General features: G+C 40.5%; 1 protein-coding gene and 1 pseudogene across 1 annotated transcript; one reads left to right on the top strand and one right to left on the bottom strand.

Annotated features, from left to right (window-relative positions):
* The first annotated feature begins 593 nt into the window (after positions 1 to 593).
* LOC147443385 (uncharacterized) lies at positions 594 to 6,263 on the top strand. Its single transcript, XM_086529858.1, has 4 exons — positions 594 to 1,037; positions 4,799 to 5,066; positions 5,134 to 5,210; positions 6,088 to 6,263. Exons 1-4 carry the CDS (start codon positions 708 to 710, stop codon positions 6,241 to 6,243), a joined length of 831 nt encoding a protein of 276 aa, XP_086385984.1. The 5' UTR covers positions 594 to 707; the 3' UTR covers positions 6,244 to 6,263.
* A 17,363-nt stretch (positions 6,264 to 23,626) lies between these two features.
* Positions 23,627 to 24,166, bottom strand: LOC147443384 (large ribosomal subunit protein eL19y pseudogene; annotated as a pseudogene).
* Positions 24,167 to 24,455: the final 289 nt, after the last annotated feature.

The following is a 24,455-nucleotide window of genomic DNA, read 5'->3' as shown; positions in this document are numbered from 1 at the left end:
GCCCAATGAACTCTTTTGATTTGCTTAAGGTTGGAAACGTGCTTTGTCCTCCTTCAAACGACCTTTTACCTTGCATATAATCAATCTTTGCTCTTGATAAATGGGCAACATGCATCCATAACAAACACATACAACCTAGACATGAATGATGTCTATGTGTGCACGCACGCACGTGCGCATGCTACACATGCATTTTGGTCTGCTTGGAGGTTTTCAAAGTATCGGAGAAAAAAATGCCTTTTCTTGCATCAAGTGGAAAGGGATGCACATTGCAACCTTGAAGGGGACATGTTCCAGCATGGTCATTGCAACCACGAAGGGGACATGTTCCTAAAACGGTCATTGCAACCATGAAGGGGACATGTTCCTAGGAAAGGAACAAGAAAAAGCTCAATAATAATGTGGGGTAGGACTAATTGGGGCCTAGAGGGAGGGCTCTTGCTTGTGTAGAGGTCAACAATAACAGCAATGTGTGGTAGAACTTGTAATAAGGGTGTGAAGGGTGGTTGACTTGGGGGAGGCCAAATTGTGGAGGACACGTTCAATTTTTTTTCTCATTTTTGTTTTTGTGTGTGTGTGTGTGTGTGTGTGTGTGTGTGTGTGTGTGTGTGTGTGTGTGTTGGAATCTAAAAGGGGGAGGCTGTGTTTTGATTCGGTAGCACTTGACAACAAGACTCGAAGCCGACGAGTCGGAGTCGAAGTCGACGATGGGCAGCAGGGGAGCGGCGTTACTCACAAGAGCCCCGCTTTCTCTTGCGAAAAGTGAAGAGCGCAGCCGGCTTGGAGCCTCCATTTTGAGCTGCAGGCTCCTCTTCTCTGCATCTTCTTCGACATCGCGCCGGTCCTGCGCTTTGCTCTGGCCCCCTTCTCCACAGCCTCACATGCCCGATGCCCACCATCTTCGACTTCCCTTGCAAGCAGCATCAGCATCAGCATCAACATCAGCAGCAGCAGCACCCGCCGGAGCTGCACACATCGACCCTCCTTCTAGCCGGACTCTGTCTCTCGACAGCTTCCACAGACTGATCAACAGCAGTGTAAGCTCAGCTCCCCTACTCTTTGCCCTTCTCCACATTTGATATGTATTTTCAATACCATGTTTTGATTAGTATCTTCACATATAAGTGTGTTGTCTGTACATTAAAGCCATCTAGGGTTTGTTGGCAATGTCTTGAAAGGGAAATACATTGCTTTGTTGCCATTTATTGAAATAGTAGGAGAATACGTTGACTTCTCTTGAGTGACACTTGAATTTGCATCTTCTAGCAATTTTAGGGGAATGCTGTGCATGCCGCTTGTTAAATTAAGTATGATATAATATAGTGTCCCCTCTTAATCACTAGGTCTTGAGTTCAAGATATGGTACTATATACGCCTCTTGGATTGCATTAAAACAAGGTGAAGACATTACGGGGGCATTCTGACACCAAGCATCATTTAAATGCCTCATAAATGAGGCCATCAACTATCCCAAGGGTTAAAAAACCGAAAAGTAGATTGTATAGATGTCTCTCTTCCACTCCAAGGCATGTTATACCATGCCAAACTTTGCTTCGTCTATTGTCCCCCTTCAATACAAATTTGGGTGATGTATTTGTGAAAGAGTGCATAAGTTTTGAAGCGTAGTGGAAAAGTGCTCTCATGGGTGAGCAGGCTTGATTCCTAGCAACATTCGAGTCACTCCCAACACAAAACAAAAAAGTGTAGGGATATTTAAGAGAAGTCTTCATCTAAGACATGTCTTGCACTTGGCATAGTGTTGATTTTGATGACGTGCATTTCTTGCTTTGCTCAAGTAATCAATTTTTTCAAGCCTAATATCCCAAGTGGTAATGCTTGGACTTTAACTTGGTTTCTATCAACCCATCGTGTATCCCCATTCGTCTTTAAATCATGATGAGCATTGATGATACACGCGATTCTCCATACAACAAAAAGATGAATGATTTGATTTTTGAGCTCTCAAAATTTGACACAAATCATTGTAGACACAAATCAATACATATAAGGCAATCTTTGTTGACTACAAATATATCCAATATCAATGGCTTATAAGCTTTGATGTTCTTGTATCAGCACAATGCACATGCATGTTTACAACAACTCAACTTTTAGAGAGAGAGAGAGAGAGAGAGAGAGAGAGAGAGAGAGAGAGAGAGAGAGAGAGAGAGAGAGACTTACTCTCAAATGTGTGCAAAGCGTCTTTACCAAATATTGGGTATGCCATTTTATATCATCACTTGTTTGTTTCCAGCAAATATGGGTGCACACGTTCATAATCCTTATTATGTTCCTTTAATAAGCCAATGATGTGGCATCAAAGTATCAAAGGCTTTTTGATCATCCATGCACGATGTTTGCTTTTGCCAAGGGATGTCAAGCAACATGTGAGAGAAAGGTAGCCCATAGCTAGAGAGCTAGATTGACCCTTCAATGTTTAGATAGGGAAAGGGTCTATGTGTCACTCTTCCCCAATATGTCTGCTTACATGGGTGCTAAGATGAGAATTTGGATATCCTTCAAGAGTATATCTTTCATTTTGCCTTTCCTACACACGCGGCTTTCTACGAGTGGACGACATTACATTCTAAGACAATCTACCAAAGGCACAAATAGGTGGCATAGCCTCCCAATGTTGAATGAATTGGGCACCAAGTAAGCTTTCTTACTCATGATGAAGCATTATGCTTGGGGATTAGACATTGACTGCCAATCATGGAGGGTGTCACTTAGTTTGATGTCAATCAAGCTTTGAGTAAGAGGAAACATTTCACTTTCCTTCAAATTAGGGAGTTTTTGGTTGATTAGTGAGCAATCACGAAGTAAGCGCCTCCCATGGTGAATAGTGATTGAGTATGATGTAGATAACATTTCATTATTTAGGAAAATGAATAAACAAAAGAACAAAAACATGCATTTAAAGAGGGTCAAATGAAACTGAGTTTAAGATTTTTTTTACAACATTGATTGTCGAAATTTTACATCAGGGTGTTGCTATACAAGCTTGAGTAGATTATGTCAAGTCTGGACTCATTAATTCATCTTTTAGAAATCATTTCAAGTTGTAGTAGATTCACAAACATATGAATGGGGAGTTGAACATAGAATATCAAAATCATATCTCGAGTGTAATATGCAAGTAATAAGCCAAATGTGAAATTAAGTTTGTTGACACATATTTAAGGTTGTTAACTTTAATACTATGAGTACTCTTAGCACAATGGGGAGCTCAAAGATGTGTGTGCAATCAACAAAACCTTGCCTTATCACTATTGAAATTTCTTCAATTTCTTGGTGGGGCACATTTAGATTAGGTGGAGAAGTCCCACAAAATGTCTCTTGTAGGATAAGTCAACCTTCTAAAGCTTGACTTTGCTTGGAGAAGACTACATATGTACCAACATCATAAGCAAACGCATGTGAGTGTGTGCACACCCATATACATTAAAAGAGATGCACCAAATTCTTTACTCTTTTTATCCAGCTAAGGGCTTGAATACTTTACCACATCAAACAAATGTGTTCAATGCACTGATTAATGTCTAGCTTTGTCTAATTAAGACTAGAGGGGGTAGCAAGACACTTTAATGTCCTTAATTCATCAACTTCCTAGAATTATTGCTTGAGATGCCAAGGAGGTTCTAAAGTGCTCTATATCCACAAGGCTAGCTTATGACTTGAGAAAACTCGGAGTTTTTTGGGGCTAGTGATTTCACCTTTAGAGTTGGGTTTGAATTATACTTTTCAACCTAACTTGAGCAAAAACATTTGCGTTGTTTTTGGTCAATTTTCATGAAATTGGTATTAGATCACCCTAAAATACAACTTAGTGACCTCTAAAGTCTACATGGCTAGCATAGGTAGTTCTAAAGGCATTTTTGTGCTTTTATAAAATGGAAAGCTTGTGTATTGGAAGTTATGGCCCATTTTATGAAAAATTCTCAATGCTTATTTGCTAGTAAAATTCACATTTTGATTAATATTTTGGAAGTTTATTTCTAATCAAAAGGCAATGTGAAGTGTATTTATGTAGTTCTTACTATATAATTTTTCTTCCTTGATTTTTGGGGCACCTAATACCCTAAATAGCAAACAACACAAAGGTGGGAGTGATTTTCCATCTTACCAGAATCGGACTCATCATTTGAGTTAATACTATGTTGTCTTCAAATTGCTAAATTTCACTAAACAAACATGGTACATTTCAAGCTTAGTCTAAATATAAGTGTGCAATTTCAACTTGCTGCTAACTTGATAGGTTTATATGCCATATAGAAGGCCACATTGTCAAAGACAATTTTTTTATTTGTGTAGTTTTTGTACTTCATATGTGTGTTCCAAATTGTCTTGGAAAGACATGTTTTGATGCTTTTTATGCTTGAACATGAAATTAAAGCATCGAAGTGCGTAAAGTGGAAGCATTTATAAAGATAATAATGGGTGTACACATAGAAACATTGATGACAGGTCAACAAAATACAAAAAACGCACCTATTATGTACTTAATTTTATGTTCAAAAGAAAATTGTTGGGCCTACAACAACCACAGACTTCACTCAAGAACACATTGATGTTTACGGAAAAGATAGGCTAATTGTCTACATGTTTGTTTACCTCATGTATAAGCTTAAGTAAGAATGTCTACAAATACACACATACATATGATACGAGTATTTGATTTTTTCCAGAACCCTAAAATGACACTTTTATGTCCTATTAGGTTACCAAACTAGTGTTAAAAGAGAAAAATCACAATGTAGGTTTTTCAAGTGAATTAAGCAAGTTTTTGTGAGTGCAGGGACAAATCCTATTGTCGACACTTTGGCTAACTGCTATTTGGTTGCAAGCTAGAACTCAATCAAGTTGTAACATGGAATTGTGGGGATTATTGGGTGCTTGCATCAATCATTTATTTTCTAAGTGGCTTAAACAAGTGGTAAAGCAACCTAGACCAGCAAGATTCAAGAATGTTTGTCATCACAAACAAGGGGACAACAAAAATTTGGGCATGCCATCCTCCCATGCTCAAAGCATCGCGTTCTTGGGTGCCTATTTTTTCTTTACCGGTAAGCATTATTCTTGTTTGTCACAAATCCCTTGTTAAAGTTTGATTGATTTGTCTCATTGCTTCAGGTTTTGCTTCCATGTTACCATGGAGTACGAATGTTTATTGCAAATCTGGATTACTCGCACTTTTACTCACTTACATGGTAAACTCCCACAAAACAGTTGCACCCAAAAAATGCATGTGTGCATTAGAGTTTTGATGATAAAAGCATGAAAGTTTTCTTTAAAAGAAATAATGTGTGTGTGCACATATACATATATATTATATTGTGGGATAATGATTTATGGTAAAAAATAAGTGAAAATTTCGCTTTTAGAAGATAACTGCATTTTTGGGTTTTCGGGAAAGTACCAAAATTTTTACTTCTCTTATACTAAAGGGATAGTCTAGTCTTGTCGGGCACCTAGAAAAATTGTTGATAGTATGATACTAAAGGGAGAGGTTGTCTTGTTGGTCATCTAGCAAAAATTTGTAGTGTTCATGGTTATGATGCAAATGAAAATAGAGGCTAGTGCACAAAATGGGGTAGGTCATGCGGTTAGTTTGAGTGACTTCAAGGTAAGGGATTCAACCCTCAAACGCAACACCTGTGACACCAAATCTCCCCTAAAATTAAATCTTAGCTTATTTATGTGCTATGATAAAGCTCTAAGATATACTTAAGCCCTAACTTAATCATAACCTCAATCTAAAGTGTCAGCAGCTTTATTATTTAGTTCTTTTCTATGGCATAGATAAAAAATATCACAAAAGCTAGCACTAATGCTTTAAATCATTAATGAAGTAATCATTTATGGTGTGCATGGTAATTGCCATATTTTCCATAAATGGTCAATATCTAACCTTGATTGTTTTTAAAAAAAGGCACGTGATTTTTAAAATTTTTTTTGGGGCAAAATGTGAACACTACACAACTACATTAGATTTCAATACTAGTAAATAATAGACATGAAATATATAGTACCTTTAATAACGACAAAAATATGGTAGGTTGTTTACTTCATCCTTGATGTTCTCAGGCTTGGCTAAGAGTAAGAGAGGGCTACCATACAATCTTGCAAGTGGTTGTCGGAGGCCTCATTGGTGTAGCATTTGCCACTTTGTGGTTTACGTTCCACAATGTAACACCATTCCTATGGAGAACTTACTATAACAAACACCTCATCTCCATCTAGAGTTTGAAAATCTTGTACAAAGTTAGCAATACAAAGTTTGTGTCCCCAAATAAAGTGTTTCATAGATATTTCTCATGAGGTTTCAACTCATGAAAATTGCATTGAGTATGAAAGTTTTTGCCAATGTTGCAAACTTTATTCAAGGTTAGGAATTAAAAAAAACGAGAAACAAAAGAAGGAAGCAAAAACCTTTGCAAACAATAAAAGAATTAAAAAATAGAAATAGGGATAAATTTTTGAAAAAGTGTTGGGTTTGGATTGAGCTGCAAATGAAAATATATGGGGTTCCCATGTGAAGAATATACACGATTTAGCCACATGTAGGAATTCATTCTATGGAGGGTTTGACGCTTTTGATGGATAAAAAAGAATTTCGAGGTTTGTAGGCTAAAAATGAAATTAAAGGCTTGAAGACATCTCTATTTTTGTAATAAGAGGTTTTGTAGTTCTTCCAAAAGGTAGGAATTAAGAAAATTGAGCATAACAAACTTATGAAGTGAGGATTGAGCCATCACTGGGAAGATTTATGTAAGATTATCAACTAGAATTATGAGGCCTGGGTTTCGAAAACCTGTCTCTCCTTCCAGCCTCTTACCCTTTTATAGGCAACCCCCGAGCTACGGTTCAGACTAGATCCATGGTCTTCAGATCCTTGGCCAGCCATTATTCACCCCTTGGAGAAGTGTTTTTGTCATAAAAAACAATACATGGAAATTTCTTGTTAAGAACACCAATGTTTTCCCAAGTAGCACTTCAGGTCTTTGTATCCACTTGACTAATACTTGATGACGCACATGATATCGGGTACATAAATCATGATAGGCGAGAATGCACTTACGTTCATGCAGCTAGGTTAGAGACCAAAATTTGTTGGTCAATGACATTGTCATCCCTATGCAAGCACTTTACGTAAATGACTCACATGAAAAATGGGATGAATATGAGAGTGCACAGGTAAAGAGAGTTTGTAAGACATATCTCCAAGTTGCTCGAGTATCTTAAAAGGCCCACGATATCTTAGAGAAAATTTAAGTTTTGGCATAGTTTTGAAATTTTTGAATGTTTTTGCACACTCAAAAATACCTCTTCCCCCTCCCCAAAGGTTACTTTGTGGACGTATTATATCAACATACATTTCGCATCTATCATGTGCTTGTCGAATGTTTTGAAGAGAAAGTTTTAGCATATCCATGTGATCTTGGAGAGAATCCTTGATTTGTTGAAGTCTCTCAATTTTGCCAAACCTACCATAAAACTAGTGATCTAAGTTGAAAACCACACATAAGCATGAAAGGACTAAAACCAATCCTCACATGCTTTTGCCTATTATATAAGAAAATTCCAGAATAGAGAGAGAATCTTTCCAACAACATTAATTTTTGCTAGCGTTATGCTCTTAGCATATCCTCTAGCACTTGATTAACACGTTCAATCTAACCAGCCATCTTTGGATGATCTACAATATTGATTTTGAGTTGTGTGCCCAATTGTTTAAATACAACCATGTAGAAGTGACTGTTAAACTTGGGATCACGATCACTCACAATATTGCTGGGCAACCTATATAGTCTGTATACAAATTGTCAACAAATAAATTTTCTAACTCCGGAGTTTTAGTTGTGGACTTGGTTCAAATAAATTTGCAAAAGTCAATCGATCTACTATCACTCATATAGAGTCATAATCTCGTACAATGGTTGGTAAAACCATTATAAAATCCATAGAGATACTTTCCCATTTACAATTGGGAATCTCCAATGGATGCAAGAGACCTCTACTTTCAGGTGCTCCGCTTTATTAACTTAACTTTTTTGGCAATCCAAGACATAGTCTTGAACATATGCATATAAACGTGGCCAGTAAAACTATCATCGTACGAGTGTGTACATTTTCCTTATGCTTGGGTGCTCTGCACTAGGATTTTTATGACATTCATAAATAATTTAGCCCCAAATGTCTACGTCTGTTGATACACAAACTCTTTCCTTGTGGAATAGGTACCCATTATCTATGGAAAAATTTATCCAACTCTGCAGCTCATCACTCAAAGAGGAGAACTAGGCGTGGAGAAAAAAAGACACACTACCACGAGTGGAGTGAGAAGGATCCCTCATTTTCACATGGCTCCACACTTTGGAGTATGTTTCATCTTATTCATATTTTCCCTTTAAAGATTCCAAAAACTCACTTCAAAGCTCAGTAAAGAGAAGAGAGTTGGTCTCATGCATACGACTAAGAGTATAAGTTACCACATTGTATCATCCTTTATGATATTGGAGCTTAGCATCATACTCATGAAAAATCTAAACCATTTTATACTTTCATCATGGTCAAACACAATATGAATTGAGCCCTATACAAATAAATTTTCCATGTTTTCAAAGTAGACACTATTGCATAAACTTCTCTATTGTAAGAAAAATAATTATGTTGTGTATGATCAAGTTTATTGCTTTTAAATGCAATTGGCCTTCCCTCATGCCAAATAACTGTTCCTATAGCATGATTACAAGCATCTATTTCTAGCACAAACAATTTGATAGGGTCCACAATAGCTAGAAAAGTAGTTGTAGCTAATGCGCCTTGAGACCATCAAAGCTTTGCTCTTGAGTTTCTTCACAATAAAAGTTCTTCCCATTGGCTTTCACTTGGTCTGTCGTAGGAACAAAAATATGAGCATAAGGTTTGAATAAACTTTGTTAAAAACCTACAAATCCCAAGAAAAATTGAAGCTCTTTTAGATTTTTGGGAGAAGGCCATCTCCAAATGGCATCCACTTTGGACTTATCCATATGAAGTTAACATGTTACAACATAAAGAAGATGGATGGCACAAACTTTCCATTCTGGAAGAAGCAGATTTGGTAGGTTTTGGTGCAGAAAAAACAAGTGAAGCCACTGAAGCTCAAAGGGGAGAGACCAGAAGGTATGGCTAAAGATGAGTGGGAAGAGCTTGACGAGGTAGCATGTTCCACAATCATGCTGACACTGGCAGAAAATGTTTACTTCAACGTAGTTGAAGAGACTACAACGTATGGCATATGGCAAAAGCTATGTGGTATGTACGAGAAACAAAGTGCTGCTTCTCAGATTTACTGGCTCAAGAAATTGGTGGATTTGAAGATGAAGGAAGGGACAACCATGTCAAATCATCTCAATGAATTTCACACAATTTTCATCCAGTTAACAACAAAGGAGATAGTCTTTCCAGATTCAGTGAAGGCTATGTTTCTCTTAATCACTTTGCTAGACAATTGCGATACTTTTCGTACAGCGTTAAGTAATTTTGTCGCGCCAGAAGGTCTTACAAGTGCCAATGTAGAAGGCAACTTGCTCACAGAGGAAGTGAACAGGAAGAACATTGACAAAGGCAAAGGAAATAGTGCTTTGGTCATTCGAGGGAGACAACAGTCTAAAGAGAAGAAGGGTAAGAAGGCACAAAACCGAAGTAAGTCTCATGATTCGAAGTCAAAGGATGACATATAATGCTACCATTGTGCCAAGAAGGGTCACATGAAGGGAGACTGTACAAAGTGGAAACAAGAAAAAGGCAAACCAAAGAGTTCTGAGTAAGATGAAAAGAAGAGTTCAGTGAAGATTGAAGAGGTGAATGTCACATGATCTGGTTCAGACAGTGATTCTGGTATAGCAAATGGTGACATCTTCCTCACAAGCAATCTTGATTCTGTTTTCTTGACTGCAGAGGATGGACATGCTATGAGTGATTGGATTATCGACTCAGGGGCATCTTTACATGTTTCTCCGCACAAAGAGTGGTTTACATCATATGTGGCTACTAAAGATTATGTTAGACTTGGCAATGAGCAGGTTTGTGACATACTTGGAGTGGGAGATGTGCTGTTGAAGTTTCAGAATGGCTCTTCTTTATGGCTCAAGAATGTCAGACATGTTCCAGCAATCCAAAAGAGCTTGATCAGTACAGGGAAGTTGGATGATGCGGGTTATGTGATAGTTTTTGGGAACAGCGCTTGGAAGATCTCCAAAGGTTCGATGACTGTAGCACATGGCAGCAAATCAAGAACTCTGTACACTTTACATGTTTTAGAGGTTAAAAACCATTTAATTAATGTGATTGAGTAGCCAAGTGTGTCACTGTGGCATCGTAGGCTAGGACATATGTCAAAAAGAGGAATGGAAATGCTTTCTCATTATGGTTATTTACCTGGATTTTCATTTCAATATTTCGAGTTTGGTGAGCATTGTGTTTATGGTAAGCAAACACATGAACCGCACAGATCAAAGAGAAATTGTAGGGACGAACGGGTAGCTCTTGTGCACAGTGATCTATGAGGACCAATGCCTAGTTTGTCCCTAAGGGAAGCAGCGTACTTTTGTACATTCATATATGACTATTCTCGCAAAGTATGGGTTTACTTCTTGAAGCACAAGGATGAGGTGCTCAAGGTCTTTAAGACATTCTTGCAGCTTGTGGAGAATCAGAGTGGTCAGAAGCTGAAGTGCTTGAGAACTGAATATGGTGGAGAATAGGTTTCCAAAGCTTTTCAAGACTTTTGTGAAGCAAAAGGGATTAAGTGGGAACTTACTACACCATATACTCCTTCACAGAATGGGGTTGAAAAAAGTATGAATAGGACCATACAAGAGAAGTTCAGAAGCATGTTGTCAAATGCTAAGTTGCCTGATGGATTTTGGGCTGAAGCAGTGGCTACAGTAGTCCATTTAATCAACAGGTCCCCTAGTAGGGTTCTGGATAAGAGTGAAGTGGCCGAAATGCTATGGACAGGCAAGGTACCTTCGTATAAGCATCTTAGAGTCTTTGGTTGTGAAGCTTATATCCATATTCCTAAGGAGTTCAAGAATAAGTTAGAACCAAAGAGCAAGAAGTGTATATTTCTTGGCTACAGAGAATCGGGCAAGATGGGTTACTGGCTTTGGGATCCTCAGTCCAGAAAAGTTATTTGTAGCAATAATCTGCATTTCAAGGAAGCTAAGTTTAACACTAAGCCAGAGAAGACAGAGGAGATCAAAAGAGTTGTCTTCAAGGAAGATGGACCTAGTGTTAGCACATCAAGACAGCATGGTCAGACTCAGGAACAGCCTATAATGGATAGAGAGGCAGAATCAGTTGTGGTGAGACGTTCTGAGCGTGTCTCCAAACCACCTGATCATTATGTGCCATCTCTAAATTATCTCATGCTCACAGATTGCAGAGAACCATCTTGTTACAAGGAAGCATTACAAGTGGTTGACTCGAAAAAATGGCAGTTGGCCATGCAGTCAAAGATGACAGCTCTGCATAAAAACCAGACATGGAAGATAGTTAAATTACCACAGTGCAAAAAGGCTCTACCTTGTAAATGGGTTTACAGGTATACGATCACCGCTCATGATAGTCAGCCAAAGTACAAAGCAAGGCTTGTTGCCAAGGGCTTTAGGCAAGAACAAGGCATTGAATTTGACGAAGTATTCTCTCTAGTGGTCAAGATGACTACATTGAGATGCTTTCTTGCATTGGTTTCCATATTGGATTTGGTGTTGCACCAAATGGATGTCAAGACAACGTTCTTGCATGGTGATTTAGATGTGGAAATTTACATGCAGCAACCAGAAGGGTTTGTTGAGAAAGGCAAGGAAGATTTGGTATGCCAATTGTTAAAGAGTCTTTATGGCTTAAAATAATCACCGAGGGCATGGTACCATAAGTTCCACAAGTTTATGCTATATCAAGGCTACAAACGTAGTGAGTTCGATCACTGTCTATATACAAAGAAGGCTAAGGATGGCAAGTGGCTGATCCTTATTTTGTATGTGGATGACATGTTGATTGCTGGAAAACACTTGGAAGAAATTTCAACTTTGAAGTCAAAGATGGAAAAATCGTTTGACATGAAAGACATGGATGAGGCAAGTCATATACTTGGTATGCGCATTGAGAGAGACAGATCAAAGAAGTTGATTTGATTATCTCAAACAGAGTATATTGACAAGGTTTTGCAACGTTTCAATATGGAGAAGGGAAAGGCATTGAGTGTTCCATTGCCACCATATGTGAAACTTAGTAAACAAGATTGTCCTATGTCTGAGGAAGAAAAGGATAAAATGGATAAGATTCCATATGCGTCTGCAGTGGGTAGTTTGATGTATGCTATGGTTGCTACACGTCCGGATATTTCATTTGCAGTGGGAGTGGTTAGCAGATATATGTCAAATCCCGGCAAGAAACATTGGGAGGTAGTGAAAGGTATCATGAGATACTTAAAACATACAAAGAGTATGCGCATATGCTATGGTAGTCAGGATTTGAGTGTCAGAGGATACACTGACTCAGATTATGCAGGAGACTTGGATAAGAGGAGATCTACATCAGGCTATGTCTTTACATTGGCTGGAGGTGCCATATCATGGCGATCTCGATTACAAGATTGTATTACGCAGTCTACTATAGAAGCTGAGTATGTTGCAGCAAATGAGGCATGCAAAGAAGCTATTTGGCTTGGTAGATTGGTAGCAGACTTGGGAATCAAAGTAGAGATGCCAGAGTTATATTGTGATAGTCAAAGTGCTATACAATTGGCAAAGAATCCAGTGTTCCATTCGAAGACTAAGCGTATTGATGTGAAATATCACTTCATTAGGGAAGTATTTGAAGACAAGCAGATACAACTGCTGAAGATCCACACCAAGGAAAATCCTGCTGATCTACTCACAAAGGGACTTCCAGGAGAGGGCTTTGTGCATTGTCGTGAGTTATTGGGCATTGGATAGATGGTAGCCATGTAAATATTTGTTCATTTATGTTCATAGATTTAGAGTTACTTAAAGTGCCACATTGGACCTTAAGTGGGAGGTTGTTGGGATTAAAGCCCAAGTGGCCTCTTATACGGATATGGCCGGCCGGCCACCTAACTCACTTATCACTAACTCTTTGTATATACTCACTTATACTTTTGTGGATAACAAGGTTTTGGGAGATAACCCTTCAAACGATTCTCTGCGTACTGTGTAAGCTCTATGTGCATCTGTGTGTGTATGTGTGTGTGAGTGGATCTACACTCCGCTCCGCGACTTTAGTGGCAGAGTAGGTGTGAGAGAGAGAATTGGCGGAGCTGAGCAGTAGGAGAGAGAGAGTCTGTCTTTTGGCGATAATGGAGAGATGTGGCCAAATTGGTGGTGCCCCGCTAGTGGTTAACCCTAGAGGGGTGGTAAGTGGTAAAGAACTTCCCTTTTTTGTTTTTTTTTTTTCCTTCTTTGGTGATATCCTCTCCCCTTCTTAGGGTATGGTTCTCGCGGTCACGGTTTTGAAAACCGGTCGTCATTAGCCCTCCCATCTAGCTAGAGGCATTCATGCTTCTAGCCCTTCCTCTGCATCTTTAGTTGTGGAATTGGAGGGTTCTCCCTCTTCTGGAATGTCTAGCATGAACTCTAAATCAAACTTAAGGAAATACCTCTTCAACCTCCATCCATTGACTCTAGTCTTGTGAATCCTCCCATCTGCTTCCATCAACTTATAGCTGCCATTTTCATAGTGCTTCTTGACAATGAATGGTACCTCCCATCGGGGGTTGAAATTTCTTGTCCTTCCTAGTGTCAAATCTGTTGTGGTATCTCAATACTATCATGCCTTTTTCTAGGCCCTTTTCCTTAAGCCCTTGATTGAAGGTGAGCCAGCGTCGTTCTGCCTGCGCTGCATAGTGATTGATTGCTTCTTCCCTATCTAGTTGGAGCCTTTCCAGATCCAGGATGTGGTTGCGTAGATTTACAATTGGGCGTTGTATCTGGCTAGCCAAGACTCATAAGTTGGCTATCTGTACCTCAATGGGCAAAATTGCCTCCTTTCCATAAACTAGATGGAAAGGGGTGAACCTAATGATGTTCGGAACGTCGTGCGGTAGGCCCATAGAGTGTCCATGAGATGTTTATCCCAATCTCCTGTGTGGTTGTTCACCTGCTTTGTGATGATTTTGTAGATCATTCCGTTTACCTTTTCTACTAGGCCATTACACTGTGGATAGTATGGTGTGGAATGTCGGCGTGTGATGCCTAACTTTTTCATTAGTTCTCCCACCAGATCGCCTCTAAAACCTGGTGCCCTATCTGATATTATCTCTAGAGGAGTGCCAAAATGGCAACAGATGTGCTCAAATATGAACTTTGCTACCTCTTGGGCTGTGATGCGGGTGGTGGCTGTTGCTTCTGCCCATCGGGTCATGTAGTCTACACCCACTATAATGTACAATTTACCTAATTGGGCCCTTGGTAGAGGACCGATTGCATCTATTCCCCATTTCTCAAATGGACCATATGAGATGATAGGAGTCTGTGGCTCATAGGTTAGTGTGCGATCACTAACCACTTGACAGGCCTTGCATGTTTTACACCAATGATGTACATCCCTGTTTAAACTAGGCCAAGAGTATCCTACCTGTAGAATCTTCCTTCTGGTGATATCTAAAGCAAAATGACCGCCGCAGACGCCATCATGGCAACTTGAAATTACCTCTGTGATCTCACTGGAGGTTGGCACTCGCCTGAGAATCTGATCCTTGTCCTTACAATACAAGTGGTCATTTACAAGGTGATATCTAGTAGCCTTTCTTACCAACCACTATTTTTGGCCTTTAGTGTACCCTTCCGGACATTCTCTTGTATTTAGAAAGCTAATGATATGAAGCATAGCATCACTACCTTGAAAGAGGGGTAGTTTCAGTTTGATTGCTCCTACAGGAACATCTTGTATTCTTTTCTTGGCTAGAGAATCTGCCTCCTGATGTTTTGTCCTGGGGACATGAAATAATTGCACTGCTTCAAACTTCCTTAAAAGATCCTTAACTTGGCATAGTTGACCAAGTAAAACTTGATTTTTACAAACCCAAGCGCCGTTTATCTACTTTATCAAAAGCAAAGCATCGCCAAACACATTTAGGCGCTGAAACCCTTGTGAAATACACTGTTCTAACCCAAGAATTAAAGCTGCATACTCTGCTTCGTTGTTGGAGTGGGAGTATAATAGCTGCCTGATGGAGAACACCCTTTCCTGTAGCTCATTGAAAATGACTATGCCAGCTGGCAGACTAGTCCATTGTTCTTTTGTATGCTCCGTCAAAGAAAAGAGAGTGAGCTCTTTCTAGCTTAGGACTTTCTACTATTGGTGTTTCTTCTTTTGCTTCCGTGTTGACCTTCAGCTTCTTCTCATAGTGGCGATGAGTAAGTATTCCCGCTAAGCTAGCCCTGGTCGAGTTTTCCACTTGCATGGTGTAGTCAAACTCTTGTAGTCTAACCAGCCATTTAGAGATCCTAGATGAGACATCCATGTGCCGCATTACATACGGAAAGATCTGCTCCTTTGTCAAAATTACAAAGGGTCTAGGTAGAAGATAGGAGCGGAACTTTGTGGTAGCAAACATTAGTGCAAGAATCATGTGTTCTAATGTGGTGAATCCCTTTTCTGATGGGTCATGACACGACTAGAGAAGTAAATAGGACGCATGAAAGAAGTTTGGGGGTCCTTTTGCATTAATATGGCTCCAAGTGTGTCACTTCCTACACTGGGGTTCACATAAAATGGCTCGTCTCACTTGGGGGGTGAAATGGTGGGAAGCGTGGCTAGGATTTGCTTCACCTCAGTAAATTGCTGCTCATTTTCTTCACTCCATGAGAAGACATCCCTCTGGGTGACTTGTTGTAGAGGGAGAAGCACTTGAGATAGCAAGTGAATAAACCTCTTACCTTCTGAAGGAAAAAAACCAACTGCTTATCGGTGGTGGGTGATGACAAAGATACCAAAGCTTGGATCTTGTTAGGGTCAGCCTCAATCCCTTTTGTTGAAATTACAGGGCCAAGGAGAGTGACTTTGCTTTCGCCAATGTGATACTTATCCACGTTGAGCTGGCCACCCAAGGTTTGCAGCCTGGTCAGGCCATCATAGACTTTGCTTAAATGGAGGGCTCGTGAACTATAGATGCAAAAATCATCTATGAAGTCCCGTATTGACGTTCCAAAGTAGGGTTGCAAGACAAAAGGCACATAGCGCTGGAATGTGGCTGGAGCGTTGTGGTGAGGCCAAAAGGCATCACTCTGTAAGCAAAGCATCACCAAGGCGTGATGAAGGTTGTCTTTTTCTAGTCTTCTTCCGCAATGCTAATCTGAAAGTATCCTGAGTAGCCATCACATACTGTGTAGCGCTCATGTCCTGCCACTTCATTGAGAATTTCATCTTGGAATGGGAGGGGAAAGTGATCCCTTTTTGTGGCTGCATTGAGAGGTTTATAGTCAACACAGACTCTCCACTTGCCATTCTTCTTTGGTGTGACTACTACTGGAGAGACCCATTGTGAGTCTTCGACAGGGTAGATGAAACCTGCCTGTAGAAAATTCCTCACTTCTTTGAGTAGTGCCTCTTGTTGGATTACCCCAAGTCTTCTGAGATTTTGCACTACGGGTTTACTTCCTTCCCTGAGTTTTATGTGGTATTGTACTACTGTGATCCCTGTGATCTTAACATAGCCATCAATGAGCAATGTAGTGAAATTACCTAGCATCCAATGTAACTTACTTGCATCCTGTAAGGATTACATACCTGATGGTTCCTCTCGGTTTGTCAGGGGTGCTTCAGATTTTGTCAATCTTTTTGGGTCTTTAGGGATGACCCCCATCACTTCGATTGCTACTGTCACTCTCATCAGTTGTTGTCTCTTCTCCTGAGGTAGACAAATAGTCGCTGGTGGACTCATCTTCTGAAGCCTCCAAAATCATGTTGCGTTGCTTCCCAGTCCTCATGTCGTAGAATATGGACGTCCCTTTAGCGTCCTTCATCTAAATTCTTCTGGTACTCTAGTCTTGCTTAGCTTCCATAGCCATGAGCCAGGGTCTCCCAAGAATGATAGGGTAGCCCTCCCCTTTGTGTGGCATGACAAAAATGTCTACCTCCACTTCTGTATTGAATGCTTTTACTTTGACCGCATTCACAATGCCTACGTATTTCACTCTTACGTTATTTGCCAAATTGGCTCGGCAGGGTGCCGGCCTACTCACCTCTAGACCTAGATGGTGCATCATTTTTTCACTCATGATGCATATTTGCTCGCCACCATTTATGTAGATGTTTGAGATTCGTTGCCCCTTGATGTGGGAATCCATAGTTGGTAGGATGTCGTCGAGATCCCTCCCAGAGATAGCCCCAGCTATCCTTGGTTTTGATTAATGGAGCGAAATGGATGAATTGGCACTTTCTACCATTATGCTGACTTTGGTAGAAAGCGTTTACTTCAATGTAGCAGACGAGATGTCGGCTTATGAAGCATGGACAAAGCTGAGTGATCTTTATGAGAAGCAGAGTGCAGCTTCACACGTATACTGGCTTAAGAATCTTGTTGACTTGAAGATGAAAGAAGGGACACCTATGTCCAATAATCTGAATGAATTCAACACAATCTATAGTCAGTTGTCAGCTCAAGGTGTCAAGTTTGATGAACCTGTTAGAGCTATGTTCCTGTTGATCACATTGTCGCAAAGTTGGGACACTTTTCGCACACCTTTGAGTAATTATGCACCTCCAGATGGTTTGACCATAGCAGGTGTAGAAGGAAGTCTGCTTACTGAAGAAACCAATAGAAAGACAATGGACAAAGGCAAAGGAACAGCCTTAGTTGTCAGGGGAAGGACCAAAGAAAAGTAAAAAGGTGCAGTGCTAAAGGCAAGAGTGACATAGAATGCTACCATTGTGGCAAGAAGGGTCACATGAAAAGAGACTGTAGAGAATGGAAAGCAAAAAAAGGCAAAGAGAAAGCAGAAGACCATGGTGAGAAGAACAAGTCCTCAGTGAAGATTCAAGAAATAAATGTGATAAACACTGTTGCAGAGGATGATAGTCTAGTGTTAGGAGATATCTACTTCTTGAAAAATACAATGGACTCAGCTCTTCTTACAGCATCTTATGGAAATGCACTGAGTGACTGGATTATAGACTCAGGGGCATCACTTCATGTGTCTCCAAACAAGGAGTGGTTTACCTCTTATGTGACCACTAAAGATCATGTTCGGCTAGGCAATGGGCAGACATGTGAGATCTTAGGTGTTGGAGATGTTCAATTGAAGTTTCAGAATGGCTCTTCTTTCACGCTGAAGAATGTGAGACATGTTCCCGCAATTACAAAGAGCTTGATCAACACAGGTTTACTTGATGATGCTGGCTACGTCACCACTTTTGGACAGAACATGTGGAAGATATCCAAGGGTTCTATGACAGTAGCACATGGAGTAAAGTCTGGAGGACTTTACATGATTTATGTATCAAATGTCTCTAAAAATGTAATCAATGTAACCGAGCAGCCGAACGTTTCTTTGTGGCATAGCCGGTTAGGACATGTGTCCAAGAAGGGAATGGAAATCTTGTCTCGTTCTGGTTATTTTCCTGGCTTGTCATTTAATGATTTTGAATTCTATGAACATTGTCTGTATGGTAAGCAAACACAACAGCCACATAAGCATAGAAGCAGTAGAAGAGATACACAGTTGGCACTTGTTCATAGTGATTTGTGTGGACCTATGCCTAACCTATCTCTAGGGGGAGCTTCTTACTTTATGACATTTATAGATGATTACTCGAGGAAAGTATGGGTTTACTTTCTCAAGCACAAGGATGAAGCGTTTATTGTTTTCAAAACGTTTGTGACACTTGTGGAGAATCAGAGTGGCAAGCTTAAATGCTTATGCACTGACAATGGTGGAGAGTATGTTTCAAAGGCCTTTCAGGACTTTTGTGAGTCAAAAGGTATAAAACGTGAACTTACTGCTCCTTACAATCCTCCTCAAAATGGTGTTGCTGAGAGGATGAATAGGACCATACAAGAGAAGGTCAGAAGTATGTTGTCTAATGCACAACTGCCAAATGGGTTTTGGGCTGAAGCTGTATCAACAGCTGTTCATCTTATAAATAGATCTCCTAGAAAGGTTTTGCAGAAGGATTCAGTGGTGGCAGAGATGGTATGGTCAGGCAAAATGCCCTCATACAAGCATCTCAGAGTCTTTGGCTATGAGGCATATACTCATGTTCCAAATGAATTTAGGAACAAACTTGAGACAAAGAGTAGAAAGTGCATCTTTCTAGGCTATGGTAATTCTGGTGAGATGGGGTACAGACTTTGGGATCCCGAATCCAGAAAGGTTATCCGCAACAATGATGTTCACTTTAATGAAGCCAAATATCATTCTAAACCAGAGAGGGTTGAGGAGATTAGAAGAGTTGTCTTCCAAGAAGATGGACCTGCACGTGCAAGAAAAAATGTCAAGGCTCAAGAGGAGCAAGGACAGGATAGAGTGGAACCACAGGTTGTGGCTAAGCCTGAGCCACCTATTGTGCGTAGATCTTGATGTATCACATGACCTCCTGATAGGTTTGTGCCATCTATGAACTATGTCATGTTGACTGATTGCAATGAGCCTTCATGTTACAAGGAAGCAATGCAAATGAAGGACTCCCAGAATTGGCAATTGGCCATGCAGTCAGAGATGACAGATCTGCATAAAAACTAGACATGGAAGCTAGTTAAATTACCACAAGGCAAAAAGTCTCTACCTTGTAAATGGGTTTACAGGTATAAGATCACCACTCATGATAGTTAGCCAAAGTACAAAGCAAGGCTTGTTGCCAAGGGGTTTAAGCAAGAAAAAGGCATTGACTTTGATGAAGTCTTCTCTCCGGTGGTCAAGATGACTACATTGAGATGCTTTCTTGCATTGGTTGCCATATTAGATTTGGTGTTGCACCAAATGGATGTCAAGACAGCGTTCTTGCATGGTGATTTAGATGTGGAAATTTACATGCAACAGCCAGAAGGGTTTGTTGAGAAAGGCAAGGAAGATTTGGTATGCCAGATGTTAAAGAGTCTTTATGGCTTAAAAGAATCACTGAGGGCATGGTACCATAAGTTCCACAAGTTTATGATTTCTCAAGGCTACAAACGTAGTGAGTTCGATCACTGTCTATATACAAAGAAGGCTAAGGATGGCAGTTGGCTGATCCTTATTTTGTATGTGGATGACATGTTGATTGCTCGCAAGCACTTGGAAGAAATTTCAGCTTTGAAGTGAAAGATGGAAAAATCGTTTGACATGAAAGAAGGGAAAGGGAAAGGCATTGAGTGTTCCATTGCCACCATATGTGAAACTTAGCAAACAAGATTGTCATGTGTCTCAGGAAGAATAGGCTGAAATGGATAAGATTCCATGTGCGTCTGCGGTGGGTAGTTTGATGTATGCAATGATTGCTACTCGCCCAGACATTGGATTTGCAGTGGGGGTAGTAAGTCGATACATGTCAAACCCAGGCAGGAAACATTGGGAGGCAGTGAAAGGAATATTGAGATACCTGAAAGCTACAAAGAGTATGCGCATATGCTATGGGAGTCAGGAGCTAAGTGTAAAGGGTTTTACAGACTCAGATTATGCAGGTGACTTAGACAACCGAAGGTCTACGTCAGGGTATGTCTTTACATTGGCTGGTGGAGCAGTATCATGGCGTTCTAGATTACAAGATTGTGTTACTCAATCTACTACAGAGGCTGAATATGTTGCAACATCAGAGGCATGCAAAGAATCAATTTGGCTTAATCGACTAGTAACAGATTTGGGAATCAAAGAAGAGATGCCCGTGCTATATTGTGATAGTCAAAGTGCTATACAATTGGCTCGCAATCGAGTTTATCACTCAAAGACAAAGCATGTGGATGTGAAGTATCATTTCATCAGGGAAATGCTCGAGGATAAGAAACTTCAGCTTGTCAAAGTTCACACCATAGAAAATCCTGTTGATGTACTTACAAAAGGACTTCCCTCAGAGAGCTTTGCGCATTTTCGCAAGTAGTTAGGTGTAGGGTAGTACATCACTTCTCTACATCTCTTGTATATTAGCTTGTATAGTAGCTTCTCTCACACTTAAAGTACCACATTGGCCTTTAAGTGGGAGGTTGTTGGGGTATAAATCCCAATGTGGTCGCCCAGGTAAGTGGGCGGGCCGCCAGGTATGTACACATATTCTTTTGTAAAAACCTAATAAGAACTAACTATGCTCTACACATTACAGTAGAGCGAGTTCACCATATCGTCGTGCTCTTGTTCTTGCACTCTCTCTCACGTCGCACTTCGTCTTGTACTCCTTCAGAGGGGGGGGGGGGGGGGGGGAGTTAGTGGTGTGGCCAAAGGTGGTGGCGACAAACGTGTCAAGGGGGGTACTAATGGTGGGGGATTATAAAGAGTGCTTTGATAGAAGAGTATGCAAGGTTGATAAAGCTATGACCAATTTTCTTATGACAACTTTGTCCACATGCTAGTTCTCTTTCACCTACCCATATCGATAGAAACCTAGGTTTAGTGTAATTCCACCTACAAATTTTGAGATTCATCTTCAAAACTCAAAGTAGAAGGTGAATAAACCTACACACTTTAGAGAAATTTAGTGTAAAAACCTTCTCTTAAATTTTTCATGTATATATGACCATAGCTAAAAGTTCCTAGACTGCTCGGGGTTCCTAGTCTACTGAGTTGTCCATCAATATGCCTCGACCCAGATTACTCACCCAACGTGTGATGCCCCTATGTTGTATACAGTTCTTAGAGCCATGGTGTATGATTGTCATTGTACTCCTTTGAAATACTTTTCCCTCACTTTTCCTAATGCGGCTTAGCCCTCTATTTTTGTTTGTACTCTATCTATTGTTTGGGAGTTTTACGTCCATCAATGCCTCATAACAATTCAAATGGATGGTAGTCTAGCATTGCATCTGTCCTCTTGCAGAATGATGTGGCCCAAGTCTCGGTCCTTAGCACCCCATAAGGTAACCCCCTCCAAGGGGTAACTGGGAGGTTGGTTGTGCTAGAACAAACAACATCGTGCCATGTTGAGACAACTGTGTTGGCTAGGAAAGCTAAATCTCAGGGTCCCTAATAATTTACAAATTTGGTTTTGAAGGAATAGGAAACTCACAATAGATAAGGCAAGAAGGTCCTCAAGTTTAATCATTACCATTTTCAACAACTATATAGTATAAACAAAACCATTCAAAAAGTCTCTTTGAAAGAGACCTGAACTCTTTCACGTACGAGCAGGGACCAGTGCTCGAAAAAAACTTTGTTCTGAAAACTTGGCAAACCTACCTATGGGAATTTTAGTGATAAACCGACTAAACATGAAGGTTTTTACACCAAATGATACTAAATTTCTCAAAATTTTGTAGGTTTTCTCACTTTCAAATTTAAACTTTAGAGGTAAACCTCAAAATTTGGAGATGTGATTACACTAAACCTAGGTTTTCTTTTGAACCCTTCCTCCCTCCTCACTCTCTCTCAATCTCGTAAAAAAAAAGTCTCTGAAAGAGCTGCGCCAGCGTGGACTTTTTTTTAAAGAGATGAAGGGGGGACACACACACACACACACACACACACACACACACACACACACACACACACACACACACACACACACACACACACACACACACACACACACACACACACACACACACACACACACACACACACACACACACACACACACACAGAGAGAGAGAGAGAGAGAGAGAGAGAGAGAGAGAGAGAGAGAGAGAGAGAGAGAAGGAGGAGGAGGGGATCGTTTATGGGCGAGGGAAGGGTGGAAGGGAAGAGGTTGAGGAGGCGGAGATCGTGCATGATGTAGGATCAACATATCTGTGCTGATGTGAATCACGTGACCTTGTACTCTGTCACAAGTAGAGCTTCTACATGTTGACGCAGACCGACCTAATCTCTTGTCGCACCATTGTTTTTGGTGTTGCGGCTTGAGTAGGTTTTTCCCAACCCTACTAACCATCCAGTGTGAAGAATCGTGGTGGTTGTTGGACTAAGCGAGGCAGGGGAGGGAGATCACGTGCTTTTGCGAGGCAAGAGTTCAAAACTTCTATTGGGGACAGGTAGAGGCAGCAATAGGAGACCTCCGGAGAGGCACAACTACTAAATCGCACCTCTCTCTCTCTCTCCTCGTTGGCTAGATCTTTAAGGTCTCTTGGGATAGTTTTTTACGACGTTAAAACTCTATTCTTCTTCTTCTTTTTCCCTTTGGAAACAACATAAAAGACATAGTAACAATCTCGACAACAATAACCAATAGTCAAAGAAAGAGATGGGGGAAAATTGCAAAATGCAAACCCTTCTAGGATTGCAATAGTCATGCTTTCAAGAGTAAAGAAAAAATTGTATCTCATTACACAATCTCAAAGGTCCAAGGTTTCTATTTAAGTACTAACGAGTCACAACTCTTAGCTAAATCTTGCTATGTCGTTCAAAACTGTATCTCATTACACAAGCTCAAAGGTCCAAGGTTTCTATTTAAGTACTAACGAGTCACAACTCTTAGCTAAATCTTGCTATGTTGCTCACTTCTTGGACTTCTTGGTGGCCTTAGGGGTAGCTGTAGGGATGGCTGGTGCTGTTTCAATACTCAATCCCTTGGCCAAGCGCTCTTCCCTCTTGGCACTTTTTCGCTCGGCCCTGATAGCTTTTCCCTTAGCTCTACAGGCTTCAAACTAATCAGACAGTGTCTTCTCACGAGCCTTCTCAGCTTTAGACTTGTGAATACTCTCCATGAGCATGCACTTATTTTTTAACACGTTACCCTTGACCTTCATATACATATCATGGTACATGTGCTTGTCAATCTTCTTAGCCTCCTGGTACTTTCTCAGCAATCGGCGAAGCACTCGCATCCACCTCAATCCGAAAACTTTAGAGGGTAGCCTGGCCTCCCTAGTACCCCGCCTCTTACCATATCCTGAATGACGGCCTTTCCTTTTAGCCTCCAAAGCACGCTTTGCTCTTGCCCGCGAGTGTATCTTGGTTGGTTTCCAAATCAGAAAGCCATCCTTGACCATATTTCTGATATTTTACCATGAATTGGCCATAGAGATTTTGTTGAACTCATTGGGATCGAGCCAGACCTTGCATGCTAGCCGCGAGGCTCTTCTGCAGCTTGAGGGACACCGTTGTTGCCCACTCTTACGAAACCCTAATGGGACGAATATGGCGATGGGGACAAACCTGCAGGCTCCTAGCTGCTTCTTGAGAACCTGCTTGTGGAGAAGATCGAATTGTTTCTGTATGAGAGCAATTGAGCAATGCAAAGTCGTTTTTTTATTTTATTCACTTGGTAGTTTTTCACAAGGAGTTTCTTTTAGAGCTTTTCATGGCAATGATGTTTTTTTTAAA

Source organism: Adiantum capillus-veneris, chromosome 14, assembly GCF_014529385.1.
Source record: "Adiantum capillus-veneris isolate H3 chromosome 14, ASM1452938v2, whole genome shotgun sequence".
Lineage (NCBI taxonomy): Eukaryota > Viridiplantae > Streptophyta > Polypodiopsida > Polypodiales > Pteridaceae > Adiantum > Adiantum capillus-veneris.
Note: the sequence above shows the minus strand (reverse complement) of the source record. Positions and strands in the feature narration are given on the sequence as shown.

What these genes read in the sequence shown, in the direction of transcription:
- LOC147443385 (XM_086529858.1), top strand. Translation starts at nt 708, where the DNA reads ATGGGCAGCAGGGGAGCGGCGTTACTCACAAGAGCCCCGCTTTCTCTT. An exon ending in ACAGACTGATCAACAGCAGT is followed by an intron (nt 1,038 to 4,798) that starts GTAAGCTCAGCT and finishes TTGTGAGTGCAG; the next exon opens with GGACAAATCCTATTGTCGAC. An exon ending in TGCCTATTTTTTCTTTACCG is followed by an intron (nt 5,067 to 5,133) that starts GTAAGCATTATT and finishes TCATTGCTTCAG; the next exon opens with GTTTTGCTTCCATGTTACCA.